Here is a 14,313-nt window from a genome sequence, read left to right as displayed (position 1 = left end):
GAATTGTTTTCCTGAATTCTGCAGGCGTTAGATAAGATAGTATCACTGACCTGAGCTTGATTGTCAGACCTCTTCTGGGAAGTAAGTCTTGACCCCTTGTGAGGTGAAAAGGATTTTCAATTGATGTCTCTTCCTGCTCAATGTGCTTAACCAGTAGGCGACTATTTTTTCTTTTACAAGACTGGCTTACATCTTCCTCACTCTGTGTTCAAAGAAAATGCTGCATCTACAAGAATATTTTGTGAAAGCCCTGATCCTTTCAGTGTGCTGGGACGTGAGCAGTCATGCTAGTTGCCGATCGAGCTGTACTGGTTTAGATTACAATACCCTCAACTGAATGTTACTGCCAATGTGGCTGAGATGCTGCTCACTATCTTCTGAGTGCTCTCTGTGAAAAGTGAGGCAGATTGTCTAAAATCCCTTTCAGATATGCTCTGTGATAAATATTTTGCACTGAAAAGGACTATGAGTGACCGTCTTGCCAGTTATGCTTTCTCAGCCCTGGAGTAATTAACCCCAATGAGGCACAGGTTAGCTCTGATAATTTATTAGACTGCTCCATCTGGATCTACATTTGCACTTAAGGCATAAGCAAGAGGTCTTAACAACAGAGCCACTTGGGTGACTTAAAGATAGGAAAATTTGAGATTTCAGATCCTCTGACCCCCTGAAGTCACATGTGGTCATTGTGCAAGAGATTAAGGAAAATTATCTTTTCAAAATATGTATTGTTACCTAGACGGTCTTGGAAAATAGGACTTCCCTTATATCATTAAGAGCCTGGTCATCTTGTCTTCAAGGTGTCCAGAGCTCTGTGTCTTCCACCAAGAAAGAAGTACTGTTTTTCTAGGTAAATTCACACTGATTGAGATTAAAATTAGTACTTCCTAAGTGGCAGAGATGTGTCAGGACATTATGTGAAGAGAAGTTCTCTGGATGACGATTGAAATCCTGGAATGAAGTGGGGGTTTTCTTCTTGATTTTAAGGAGATCAGGATTTGGGCTAAGGAGTTTTTAAAAGGTGGCAATCACATGAATATAAGATCTTTGTCTTTTGTCATTGCTCTGCTTAATGAATTAGTCATCCTGGCTGTGAGCTTGAGAAAATATGAATAGCAATGAAAAAATTCGGTGTTAATAAAATCTATGCTTCTTTCTTCATCTGTGCTACAGAGGAGAGCATTAAGGACAGCGTCTGAAAAACTCAGGAATCGATCCTCTTTTTCTACCAATGTTGTATACAACACTCCAGGAACTCGAGTAAACAGATACATCAGTCGTTTGATAGAGGCCCGGCAAACTGAGTCTGAGATGGCTGACTTGAACTTCATTACCCTGAAGTATAAGCAAATTGAGCGTGAAAATAAAGTAAGTGGTTTTTAAATTATTTTCACTGATTTCACTGACCATGAGCCAACTAGCTTTGGGGTTGTACTCGATTTTATACAATATTTAAATTCTAATAATCATCTGGACTGTCACTCAGTTAAGGAGATGGTACCTCCACCTTCTGCCAAGCACTGGAGGGGATAAAAAAAAAAAGATCGACATCTTTCTACTAATCAGCTGCCTCCCGCATATAGTTACATATCCTATGTTTTGGCCTTTTTGCTTCTCCAGCACCTGTCTGATGCTGTCTCGTGGCAATGTGGCTGCCTACTAACTCAACTGCTCTGGAGAAGCATTAATGACAGGAGGATGCTTCCCTCTGCATATGTATCCTGATAAGTTCTGATCCCATCAATCCTAGATAATATAAAAAAATCTTAATCTCTGGGCAGGGTTGCAATCTTATGCCAGTGTGACTGTGCTGAAAGCAGTGCAAGTAACTCCAGAGTTATAAGCATGCATATAAGCTAACAAAATGGAGCTGTTTTTTCTACCTTATTTTTGTTTGTAAATATACACTGGTTTAATAAAAAAAATAAAATCCTTTGGGTTGTGTTTGAAAAAGTAAAAGTGATATTATTTTTTATTCATTTGACAGTTTTCCCACCTTGAGTCACTTCATAGTCTAAGATTTCATATCACTACTGTTTCAAGTCAGAAGGCTATGTGCCACATTAGACTATTTTTTTTAGCCTTGAGCATTAACTTTGGTTTCAAGTTTCCCCGGTGAATTCTTATTTGAATGTAATTGTTTTCTTTCAGAATAAGAAAGTCTTTGGGGACTTCGGATTGAAATTTGGATCTTTCCCAGAAAATACTTGTGCATTTCCACCCCTGAAATGTGTTCTGTTGTAATGACTGTGTGTTAGTGGAATCTGAAGTAGTAAATACTCAAAGCTGAGCCCCATGTATCTTATTAGCAGCTGCCTCCAGCCCACCTGTTAGTGTCCTGAGCATTCGAGGTGGCAGGACTCCTTGAATTTAACACCAAATATGGCCTTTATTTGTGATTAAGAAGTGGAGAAGAGAGAATGCTATCTCCTTGTAGTTCAAAATGGCTGAATTCTTTTTGCTCCAAAAGATAAATTTATGTCCTAGCTGAACCCAGATTTGCCTAGTTACAGGGTAACAAGTAACCATCTAGGCCAACAGGAGCAGCTCAAACAGAAGGCTGACAAGGAAGATTTTGTGTAGACTTGCCTCATTGTTTTTTCATGTGAATTAAGCAATAATTATTTGTATGCTTGTAAAAATGTGTAGGGCTTGTTTTATTTTAGGCTCTGGTTCTTTCTTGCTTTTAACTGACAAGTGTAGGTGACTGAATGTGTATGAAATAACTCTGTCTTTATTTCTTCCTTTCTTTAACAGTATCACCAGCTTCAGGATGAGTACTTCACCAGTGCTGTAGTTCTCTCGCTAATTCTAGCTGCCTTATTTGGCCTTGTCTACCTTCTAATAATACCACAGTAAGTTTCTGCCTTTTCCAATTATAATTCAAAGTGAAACATCTTCAAGCGTACTGCACAGGTCAAAACACTAATGTCAGGCAGGAGATTCTCTATTGGCATACCCTCAGTCCAACTGTTATCTCGTTTGTCCAAGGGAGACACATTTTGCTATCATGTTTAAAGCAATTTCTTCCCTGTTCTCTCTTTTTTTTTCTTTTTACATTTTTTTTTCTTTTTGTAGAAAAATCAACTTAAAAGACAAAAACACTGAAATCTGCTAGACTTAACTTAAATCATTTCTGCACTACAAACAAAGGTGTTATTGCAGCTTTTCTACATGTATTTATTCTGGCTTTGAATGAGGTATTTCAGGTATTGATAGCAACATAGATAGAAATGTACAAAGCTTAGCAGGAACTAAGTACTGAAGTATTCATACTGCTTTTCAACCCAAATTTATCGCCATTCCCCCATGATTTGCAGTCAAACCTTGACTGCACTGAAACAGACATAACGAAATGCTTATGATGTACTTGAGGGGTGTCTCGTGCCTATTGTTGAGTGATACAGTTTAGTGCTTACTTCTGATTTCTTGAATTCTTTGTGAATGGTGAATAAAATATAATTAGACTTCACTTTCAAATCTAGGGGCTATAAGAAGTATATGTTACTGTGTTCAAGTTATAAAAACTGTTAGCAATAAGCTATTTCAGGTAAGTATATCAAAATATTCAAACTAAGCTTCCCTCACTTTTACTGTTTATTAGGATTTTAATGGGAATAGAACTGGCCACAGGATAATGCTTTTAAACATCCCAGTTTAAATTCTGGGTTTTTTTATTCACAAATCCCCAGTCAGAATAATACTTACTGCTATATTCTATAGTTTCTAGTAGAAAGTTTGAGAAACACCTTATTTACATTAATCATAGAATCATAAAATAATTTGAATTGTAAGGGACCTTAAAGATCACCTAGTTCCATCACCCCTGCCATAGGCAGAGACACGTCCCACTAGATTAGGCTGCCCAAGGCCCTGTCCAACCTGGTCTTTAACACTTCCAGGGAGGGAGCATCCACAACTTCCCTGGGCAACCTGTTCTAGTGTCTCACCACCCTCATTGTGAAGAATTTCCTCCTTCCGTCCAGTCAAAATCTGCCCCTCTCCAGTTTATAGCCATTGCCTCTAGTCAACACCCCCAAGTCCTCTGCAGGGCCGCTCTCAATCACATCATCCCCCATCCTATATTGAAACTGGGGATTGGCCTGACCCAGGACCTTTTTCAACCTCATGAGGTTCACACAGACCCACTTCTCCAGCCTGTCCAGGTCCCTCTGGATTACATCCCATCCTTCTGGTGTGGTAACTATACCACTCAGCTTGGTGTCACCTGCAAACTTGCTGAGGTTGCACTCAATCTCGCTGGCCATATCATTGATGAAGATATTAAACAGCACTGGTCCCAGTACAGATTCCTGAGGGACACCACTTGTCATGGATCTCCATCTGGACATCGAGCTATTGACCTCTACTCTCTGAATACGACCAGTTTCTTACCCACTGAACTGTCCACCTGTATCTCTCCAATTTAGAGAGAAGGATGTGGGGGACAGTGTCAAAGGCTTTACAGAAGTCTAGATGGACTTCCGTTGGTTTAGCTGTGTCCACTGCTGTAGTTACCCCATCATAGAAAGCCAGTAAGTTGGTCATACAGGACTTGCCCCTGGTGAAGCCATGCTGGCTGCCATTAATCACGTCCCCATCCTCCATGTACTTTAGCATGTCTTCTAGGAGGATCTGTTCCATCATCTTCCCAGGCACAGAGGTGAGGCTGACAGGTCAATAGTTCCCAGGGTCATCTTTTCTACCCTTTTTAAAAATGGGCACAATATTACTTTTCTTCCAGTCACCAGGGACTTCTCCTGATTGCTGTGACTTTTCAAATGTCATGGAGAGTGACTTGGCAACCACATCGGCCAATTCCCTCAGGGCTCTGGGATGCATCTCATCATGTCCCATAGACCTATATATATATTCAGGTTCCTCAGGTGTTCACAAACCTGATCCTCCTCTGCTGTGGGAGGAGGTTTACCCCCTGGTCACCATCTTGTTGTCCCATGACCCAGGAAGGGTGAGGAGAGTGGTTGTCAGTGAAGACTGACGCAAAAAAAGTTTTTAAGCACCTCAGCCTTCTCCTCGTCTGTTGATACGAGGTCACCACTTTTAGTCATCAGTGGGGGTATATTCTCTTTAACCTCCCTTTTCTCACTGACGTACCTGTAGGAACCCTTCTTGTTGGTATTCACTTCCCTTGCCAAGATGAGCTCCAGCTGCACCTTGGCCTTCCTAACCTCATCCTTACACAACTGGGCAGCATCTCTATACACTTCTCAGGTTACCTGTCCCTGCTTGCACTGCCTGGCCTGTTCAGTTGCCTCTTCTTCTTGAGTTTGACCAGCAGGTCTTGACTCAGCCATGCTGGTCTCTTCCTTTCCCTGCCTGGTTTCCTATGGATGGGGACTGAGCACTCTTGTGCCTCATGGAAAGCACTCTTAAATATTTGCAACCTCTGTTCTGCTCCCTTGTCCCTGAGGAGGTCTGAGTAACTTCTTGAAGAGCTGGAAGTCTGCTTTCCCGAAATTTAGGGTCCTGACTATACTCTTTGCCTGTCCCATATCCCTCTGGACCTTGAACTCCACCAGTACATGATCACTACAGCCCAGGCTGCCTCCAATCCTAGTGTCACTGGTGAGTTCACTCATATTAGTGACCATCAGGTCCAGTATTGCATCCTCTAGGCTGGAGGTCTCTATGAGCTGGCTTACGAAATTATCTTCAATGCACTCCAGGAATCTCCTGGATTGCCTACAGCTTGCCATGCTGCTTTTCCAGCCTATGTCAGGGTGGTTGAAGTCCCTGAGCAGGATGAGAGTTTGCAAGCATGAAGCTTCCTGTAGCTGGGGGAAGAAGACATCATCAGTTGGCTCTCCTTCATCAGGTGGCCTGTAGTATACACCAACCACTAGGTTCCCATTGGTTCCTTGGTCTTTTATTCTGACCCATAAGCTTTCAACCTGTTTGTGGCTACTCTTCAATGACAGCTCTGCACATTCTATCCCTTTCCTGAGATAGCAGGCAACACCTCCACCCCTCCTTCCTGGGCTATCCCTGTAGCCATTGATAGCTACACTCCAGTCATGGGATTCAGCCCACAAAGTTTCCATGATTGCAACTAGATCATAGCTTTCTAGCAGCACAGTAGCTTCCAGCTCCTCCTGCTTGTTACCCAAGCTTTGTGTGTTTGTATAGAGGGACTTCAGCTGGGCTACCTGTTGCATCGCATTCTTAGTGGACCATTTATTACCTATAAGGTGTTTTGGAGAAGTTTCCTCCCTGACACCTACTACCTCATGAGCCTCCCATTCATCTCCATAGGACTTCATCCACTTCACAACATCCCCAGCATGCCCCTGGACGTGGAGGGCCCGTGCCAGCACCCCATCCCTCTGACCATTGTCTGTCCTCCCACTGTTTGTCATAGGCAAGCCTGATATTATCCCCCTTCCCCTTCACATCTAGTTTAAAGCCCTATCTACGAGCCCTGCAAACTCCTGGGGAAAGACCCTCCTGCCCCTCTGGGAAAGGTGGCTCCATCCGAGACTTGTAATTCTGGTGACATGTAGACGATCCCATTGTTGAAAAACCCAAAGTTGTTGCAGTGACACCAGCCGCGGAACCATATATTAATTGACTGGACCCATCTGAGCCTTACAATGTCACCACCCGTAACTGGAAGGAGGGAAGAAAAAAACACTCAAGCTCCAGATTCCCTCATTAGCCATCCAAAGGCCCTAAAATCTCTTTTAATCCCCCTTGGACTACATGCTGTGGCTTCATCCCCTCCCACATGGAGCAACAGTAATGGGTAGTAGTATGTAGGCCTCACCAAGTTGGGAAGTTTCCTGGCAACATCTCTTACCCGGGCTCCTGGGAGGGAGCAGAGTTCTCTGTGAGTAGGGTCTGCTCAACATATTGGACCCTCTGTCCCCTTCATTAGAGAGTCTTCTACAACTGTGACTCTCCTATCTGTCCTTGTGGCAGTAATGGTAATACAGCCTGGGTGCCATTGTGGTCTCAGCCTTGGTTCTAATGTAGGTGCGCCTTCCTCCACTTTTTCCTCCAGTCTGCCCTCCACATTGAGCACCTCAAATCTGTTGTGGAGAGACACGTGAAGAGGTGTGGGCAAGGAGGGGGTTGGTTTTCTGCCCGATTGGTGGACTTGCTTCCACTCACTACTTCCTTTTGAGCCCTTGCCTACAGTCTGATGGGGGGAGGATACCAGATCCCTTTGATCCTGGACTTTTTTCTGTGGCTGAGTCTGCTCCTTTATCCAGGAGCTCAGTGTTTGGTTTCACCAGTCTATCTTAGCTCACACTCCCTGATGCTCCTCAGCCTCTCTACTTCCTCTTTCAGCTCTGCCACCAGGCTGAGGAGGTAGTCCACCTGCTCACACCTTATGCATCTATTGTCCTTGCTGCCCTCTGTTTCCAGTGCAAGCTGGTAACACTCCATGCAGCCTGAGACCTGGATGGCTGCATACTTTCCTGGGGGCTCAGTCTGGACTGACACATCCCTTCAGGCAGGTGTGGAGGATGCTGCCATTTGCCAGGTGGACACCACGGCTGGGCTCCCTCTCACTGACTGAGCTTACTTTCTGAGCACAGAGGCTGCAGTCTCTCTGCACACCCTGCCTTCACGAACTGTTCTTGCAAACTGTTCGAGCCCTCCCCTGTTTGCACGCTCCTGGTCACGGAGCTCTGGGTCGTGGTGCTCTCTGGAGACTTAAATAGCCTCCCGTGGCCAGTTCCTGGACTGCTCCCCCTGCCTCAGCTGCCACATGGGAGCTGTGATTCCAGGAGTCCAGATCCACCCAACAGGCTCCCTGTGGGGTTCCTGGGCTTCCCTCGCTCTGGCAACTGCCCCTTCACCTCGATCTAGTGCCCGGCTGCAGCCCTTAGCGTGTCTGCTGCTGAACTGTGTCGATTAACCATTGCTGATGGTTTTGCCACATTTAAATCTCTCTCAACAAGTAAATTTGTTAAATCATAGAATCATAGAATAACCAGGTTGGAAGAGACCCACCGGATCATCGAGTCCAACCATTCCTATCAAACACTAAACCATGCCCCTTAGCACCTCATCCACCCGTGCCTTAAACACCTCTAGGGAAGGTGACTCAACCACCTCCCTGGGCAGCCTGTTCCAGTTCCCAATGACCCTTTCTGTGAAGAATTTTTTCCTAATGTCCAGCCTATAATACCTTTCATTTGAAGAATTCAAATTCGTTTGCACTAATCATATAATTTCCAGACTAACAACCTCTGCTGACTAATTAGAGCATACTTAATAACTTTCACCTACTTCTGAAGTGTAGCCCAGCTGCAATACATGGCAATTTAGAACAAGGAGAGACAAAGAGTATTAGTGTAGTTGAAATTAGAATTAATTTCCAAGAATCATGTGATATGGTGGTTGGTAACCTTTCCACATAGTACTGTCACTTAAAAAACAAATGGACAGAGATTCAGTATAAGCTCTGATCTGACAGATGCACAAGCTCCAGCGGAACATGGCCACCAAAGGCTGTGAAGGTGGACTTGTTCATCACTGGGTTAGTTACTAAAACCAATCATGAGCTAAACTAAAACTTTGGGAGTGTTTGAAAATTTTCTCTCTCCACAGAACTTGGAGATTTAAGTTCTTCTTTAGATTGCCAAAGTAGTTATGACAAGAAAATGCAAAAGCCAAGACATGTAGTGTGTTAATATAATGGAAGAAGTGGTAATAATTGTGTTTGACATGTATCACAATATTCCACGAACAAGGTTTGAAACCTAGAATCAAGAAAAAATTGTAAGAAAGCCAGTTGCTGCATAAATACACAGAAAGCAATGTACTTGACATTCTCACAATTCCTATGATCAGATGAGCAAAACAGCTTCTCAGCTAAAGACATATTTTATATCCCTAGATGGGATATAAAATGGATGGAGTTGTTGAAAGTAAGGGTATGTTCCTGTCAATCTAAGTTGTCTGATTAAGGAGGTAAACATGCAGCATAGCAACTAAAAGCCCTGATGGTTAACCTTTCTGATGTCTTATGCAGGGTTTATTTTTAAAAAACAATGTAGGCCTTTGTTCCTATTGTGAAGCCAAATCTCTTTTAGGGTCCTACTCAGCACTGATGTCAGTTGTTGGCAATTGCTGCCTTAAAAGATGGTGTTGCAATCAAGTCCCCTGCATATTTTCTAGCATACTGCCATCCTGATTACAAGGCAGTTTTCTAAAGGCACAGAAGAACCTGCCGTCTGTTAATACTTGTATTCAGAATTCACACTGACAGCATCTAAAGTCGCCTCGTCATCCTGGATACATGTACCACACCACAGAAATTTCCCTGTTTATGTATTGGTAGGAATTGTGACCTGAATTTGAAATCAAGCCCAATACTGGGAAATTCTACAGCATAATTGCACTTTTCTCTTCTACTCTTATAAACCTTATATAAGCAGTCTTTCCCCAGTAATGGTCAAGGGTACAGATATATATATGCCTTCTGCCAGGACTCACATCTTTTGGACTCGCTCAGTTGTTCTCAAAAGACTAGAAGAGAAGGTGTGAAGATCATGTTATGCTGCTGTCACACAGCCCTGGTTCCATGGCTGCCTGGGGCCAGGCTGTCCCTAAGCATAAATCAAAGGACCAGCACTGGTGGACTAATTTTTGCCAGCTCACTCACATCCATAAGATGGTGTTCCAATCACACAGATTTTCTGGAGGAGGCAGGTGTTTGGTCTGCACCCCTCTTCTTATCAAGAACAAGTTTATTTTGACAGATAAGGAGAGGGAAGATGAAGAATTTTAAAAGAATAATAATAACAGCAAATTTATGAAACCTTAGATTTTTCTAACCATTGAGGAAGTCTCAAAAGGAGAGAGTTGCTCTGGTCTCATTGCTAAGGTCAGAGTGGGGACCATATACAAGAGAGTTTACTGATTTTTTATTCTTGAAAGCAGTGCATTTCACTGTACAATTTACTCTGTGACAGTTAATATTACAGTAAGGGTGATGCAAAGATCTTCAATCATTCATCCAAAATACTGTTTCAGAAGGACCCGGGATGTTTGTTCTCACCTGCTACCAAGTTGCATTGCTTTACTACTCTTTTGTTTTCATTGTAGGAGTACCGTAGTTCTTGTTCTCTTGGTGTTCTGCATATGCTTCCTGGTGGCTTGTATTATGTACCTACATGTCACGCGAGTACAGGTAAGTTATTTAAGATTTTATGATCATTCTTCCTTCTGGTGTCTATGCATAATCATTACAGCAATGTTGCATTCAGTGCTATGCTTTTGTCTTTTTTTTGCTATGTGTTCCCTGAACACCTACCACAAGCTACTGAATCATTCTAGTGTTCAGATAAACAGCTGCTTTAACCTGACTTTTTCTCCTTTCTGACTACGGCACACTAGTTCTCCCTTACATTCTGACTGGTATCTGGGTATAAAGTCCTGATAACTTCCCCTCTGTTTTCAAAACTTTTCTGACAAAGCAGCAGCTGTTTTGATAGTAAAGCACAATGTTTTGCACGTGCAACCTTTGGCCTTTTCAAAACATTTAGCAATTATTCATTCTCCTGCATTACATTTTCAGAGCAGTAATGATGCAGAAGGACATTTGGTTGTTGTAGGAGACAGCTATCTGCCAGATCAGAATAAAGAATCTACAGACTACTTTTCTGATGAAAGAAATCTGTTGTGGCTTAATCTAAATTTTTTTTTCAGTGAAATGTCAGGACAAAACACCTGCACAGTTAATCAGTATTGCTATTACTTGGGAGTAAATATGAAAATAGTGTTTGTTTCATAAAAGCATGGTAGTTTTATCATCTGTTTTTCTGTCTATGGACAGTAGGAACACAGATGAAATTTGTAGGAAGTGACTTCTTTTTATGCCATTTTCCTGGGGTTAGTGCAAACTTAAGGTTTGTTCTTGCTGTTTTGGCAGTCAACAGAATTTGAATTTATTCCTGATTGCTTTAGACTTTTCAGTACCTTACAGGATCAAATGCAACATCAGAAAAATAAAGAATATCACAGCTTGAAATTTTGTGGTGAAAATTTGTCATATATAATAAAAAAGATAATTAATACGCTATTTATAATGAATATAAAATTGTAAATTCGTCATTCCCCTATTTTAATCAGTCTTCTGTCACTTATTTGCTCTTTCACACTGGACAAGTGACCCAGCTTCTCCATGCTTTTGTTTCAAACGTCTCACTCATATAACCACTACAATAATGTTCTACTGTAACAGTTACCAAACATTTTGGGAATCTGACAGTACTTTTTTAGTTAAAAAAAATCTACAAGGGAAAGAAAACAAAGAAAAATAAGCCAAAAGTACTGTTATTAAAGAAGAGCAGGTGTGATTTTAGAATTTAAAAAGTCAAAAATAAATTTTAAGTGTCAGTCAGTTTCAATTCAGACATGTCTCATACTTTACCTTTTATAGGTTTATTTTCCTTTTTAGCCCAATGGCCTAGTAGGTCAACATTTAGAACATATATATACAATGCACTCACACAAGAAAAGGTCTGTGCAATGTGTCAGAACACATTGGTTTTGCATTATTAAACATGCAGCGTTATCTTCAAACTATGGAGATTCTCTCTTTAACAAGTAGTAGCTAATTATTTGGTCGCAAACAATATTAATGAATTACATATATTTCCTTTAAAACAAAATTAGTATTTTGTGTTTAGTTATGTGGATAAAGACAGACTTGTTGCCCTCTTGTGTGTATAGGATTTTGGTCTAGTAGGCTAGACAACTTGATAGGCAAAAAAACATCTGGTTGATAATATTCAGAGCATAGCAATTTATGGTTCTATTCTACCTTGAAGCGACTAATAAATGAGATACCATAGAAGTTTATACTGGGACCTGACCTGTTCAACATTCTTGTCAGTGACATGGGGAATGACATGAAGTATACTTATGTCAAGTTTTCAGGTCACTCCAGTTTTCAGGTAACAGCCAACACACTAGCAGATTGACTACTGAGTGAGACCTAGATAGGTTGGAAGAATGGGACAACAGTAATCTTGTGAAATACAGCATGGATAAATGCAAAGTCCAGACCCTGAGAAGGCAGAACCCTTGCAATGACACAGGCTGGGAAGTGACCAGCTCTGCAAAATTTGCCCTGAGGGTCACAGCAAACAGTAGTTTTCATAGAATCATTAAGGTTGGAAAAGACCTCTAAGATCATCAAGTTCCACTGTGCCTACTAAATCATGTCCAGAAGTGCCACAACTACATGATTTTGAACACTTCTAAGGAAGGAGACTACACCACTTCCCTGGGCAGCCTCTTCCAGTGCTTGACAGTAAAGAAAATGTTCACAATATTCAGTCTAAACCTCTGCAGGCATAGAAAATTCCACCACCATGCATATGCAGGGCAACACTGCCGATGTCCTCGCATATGCACAGTATCAGTAGCAAGTACAGAGCAACGTGGCCAATGCTCTCATGCTCACTAGGTTAAGACTTTGGAATCACTAGCACAAAATCTGTGAGACGAACAAGTGAGAGAAGGTAAAAACGAAGGCAAAAGGCATATCTGTAGCAAGTAGTTGTGCTTTATTACTGTATCTGTGAGATCCTTAGAAGTGGGTTATGCTTGTGCATAATAAAGGATTTTTTTTCACCCCTTAAATGGAGTCCATGCCTTAATCGCTACAAACCTCCTGTGGTGTAACAAGGCCATTTCCTCTCGTCCTATCACTTGTAACAAGAGATGATGCCCACCTCGCTACAGCCTCATCCAGATCACCAGTTACTTTGAAGAAGAGACCAACACACATATTGCTACAATCTCCTTTCAGGTAGTTGTAGAGAGCAATAAAGTCTCCCCTCAGACTCCTCTTCTCCAGACTAAACAATCCCAGTTTGCTCAGCTGCTCTTCATAAGACTTGTGGTCCAAACCCTTCACCAGCTTTGTTTCCCATCTTTGAACATGCCTAGCAACTCAATGACATTCTTGTACTGAGGGGCCCCAAATGGAACACCGTATTCGAGGTGCAGCCTCACCAGTGCCAATTACAAGGGGACAATCACTTCCCTACTCCTGCTGGCCACACCATTTCTTGCACCAGCCAGGATGCTATTGGCCTTCTCGGCCACCTGGGCACACTGCTGGCTCGTATTCAGCCAGCTGTCAACCAAAACCGAGGTTTTTTTCCTTCAGGCAGCTTTCCATCCACTTTTCCTCAAGTCTGCAGCAAGTGTCCAAGTGCAGGACCCGACAACTGGCTTTATTAAACTTCATACAATTGGCCTTAGCCCATCAATTCAGCCTGTAGAGATCCCTCTGCAGAGCCTTCCTACCCTCAAATAGATTGACACTCCTGCCAACATGGTGTTCTCTGCAAACTTATTCAGGATGCACTCAATCCCCTTCTCCAAATCATTGATAAAGGCATCAAGTAGAACCAGTGCAAATACTGAGCCCTGGGGAACAGTGCCGATAAACTGTTTAATGGTTGAACTCAATGATCCTGGAGGCCTTTTCCAACCTAGCGATTCAGTGATTCTCTGACTCTTCACCACAATTCTCTGGACTCAGCCGTCCAGTCAAGAGTACACCTGTCTGAGCCATGAGCAGCCAGCATCTCTAGGAGAATGGTGTGGAAATGGTTTCAGAGGCTTTACTGAAGCCAAGTTAAATAGCATCCATAGCCTTTCCCTCATCCACAAGGCAGGTCACCTGGTCATAGAGTGGATCGGGTTGGTCAAGTAGGACCTGCTTTTCATGAACCCATACTGGCTAGGCCCAATTCCCTCGTTGTCCTCCATTTGCCTGGTGAGCACACTCAAGATGTATCTTTCCAGTCTTCCTCAGCAGGCTGACAGGCCTGTAGTTCTCCAGATCCTTCTTCCAGCCCTTTTTGTAGATGGACGTTACACTGGCAGGACTATGGTCATCTCAGACCTCCCCTGTTATGTAGGACTGCTGATAAATAATGGCAAGCCCCTCCAACATCTCCCTCCGTACTCTTGGGTGGATCCCATCTGGCCCCATACACTTGTGAATGTCCAGGTGGCGTAGCACATCATTAACTGCTGTAAGGGGTTTATTCTGCTCTCCGTCCCTATCTTCCAGCTCAAAGAGTTGAATTCCCTGGAGATACCCCTCAGGGTATCCCCTCAGAGATACCCCTGAGAGGTATCTCAGGCTTTTAATTTGTGGTCACAAGTACAGGGGAAATGTCTCTGCATGTGTGAGAGGAAGGTGAGGAGTTTCAATAAGTTTCCAATTTCTGTTGTGCTATGGCCACAGAAGCCGCTTTCTGTAGGAACACTGTTGCCTGCTGAAAGCAATGTTTTGATGTGATGATACCTATG

At 42.6% G+C, this 14,313-nt stretch overlaps 1 protein-coding gene across 3 annotated transcripts in view; it reads left to right on the top strand.

Annotated features, from left to right (window-relative positions):
• The window catches only part of ADCY1 (adenylate cyclase 1), a 155,671-nt gene that overhangs the window by 120,479 nt on the left and 20,879 nt on the right, over positions 1 to 14,313 (top strand). For all 3 annotated transcript variants that reach the window (XR_011337652.1, XM_069859714.1, XM_069859712.1), the window contains exons 9-11: positions 1,174 to 1,368; positions 2,758 to 2,855; positions 10,081 to 10,165. Coding sequence is in view for 2 of the 3 variants with exons in the window: in XM_069859714.1 (XP_069715815.1) it covers positions 1,174 to 1,368; positions 2,758 to 2,855; positions 10,081 to 10,165 (378 nt within the window). In the remaining variant the exon portion in view is untranslated. The remainder of the gene's footprint in view (positions 1 to 1,173; positions 1,369 to 2,757; positions 2,856 to 10,080; positions 10,166 to 14,313) is intronic.

The sequence above is a fragment of the Phaenicophaeus curvirostris genome, chromosome 6 (assembly GCF_032191515.1).
Source record: "Phaenicophaeus curvirostris isolate KB17595 chromosome 6, BPBGC_Pcur_1.0, whole genome shotgun sequence".
Lineage (NCBI taxonomy): Eukaryota > Metazoa > Chordata > Aves > Cuculiformes > Cuculidae > Phaenicophaeus > Phaenicophaeus curvirostris.
Note: the sequence above shows the minus strand (reverse complement) of the source record. Positions and strands in the feature narration are given on the sequence as shown.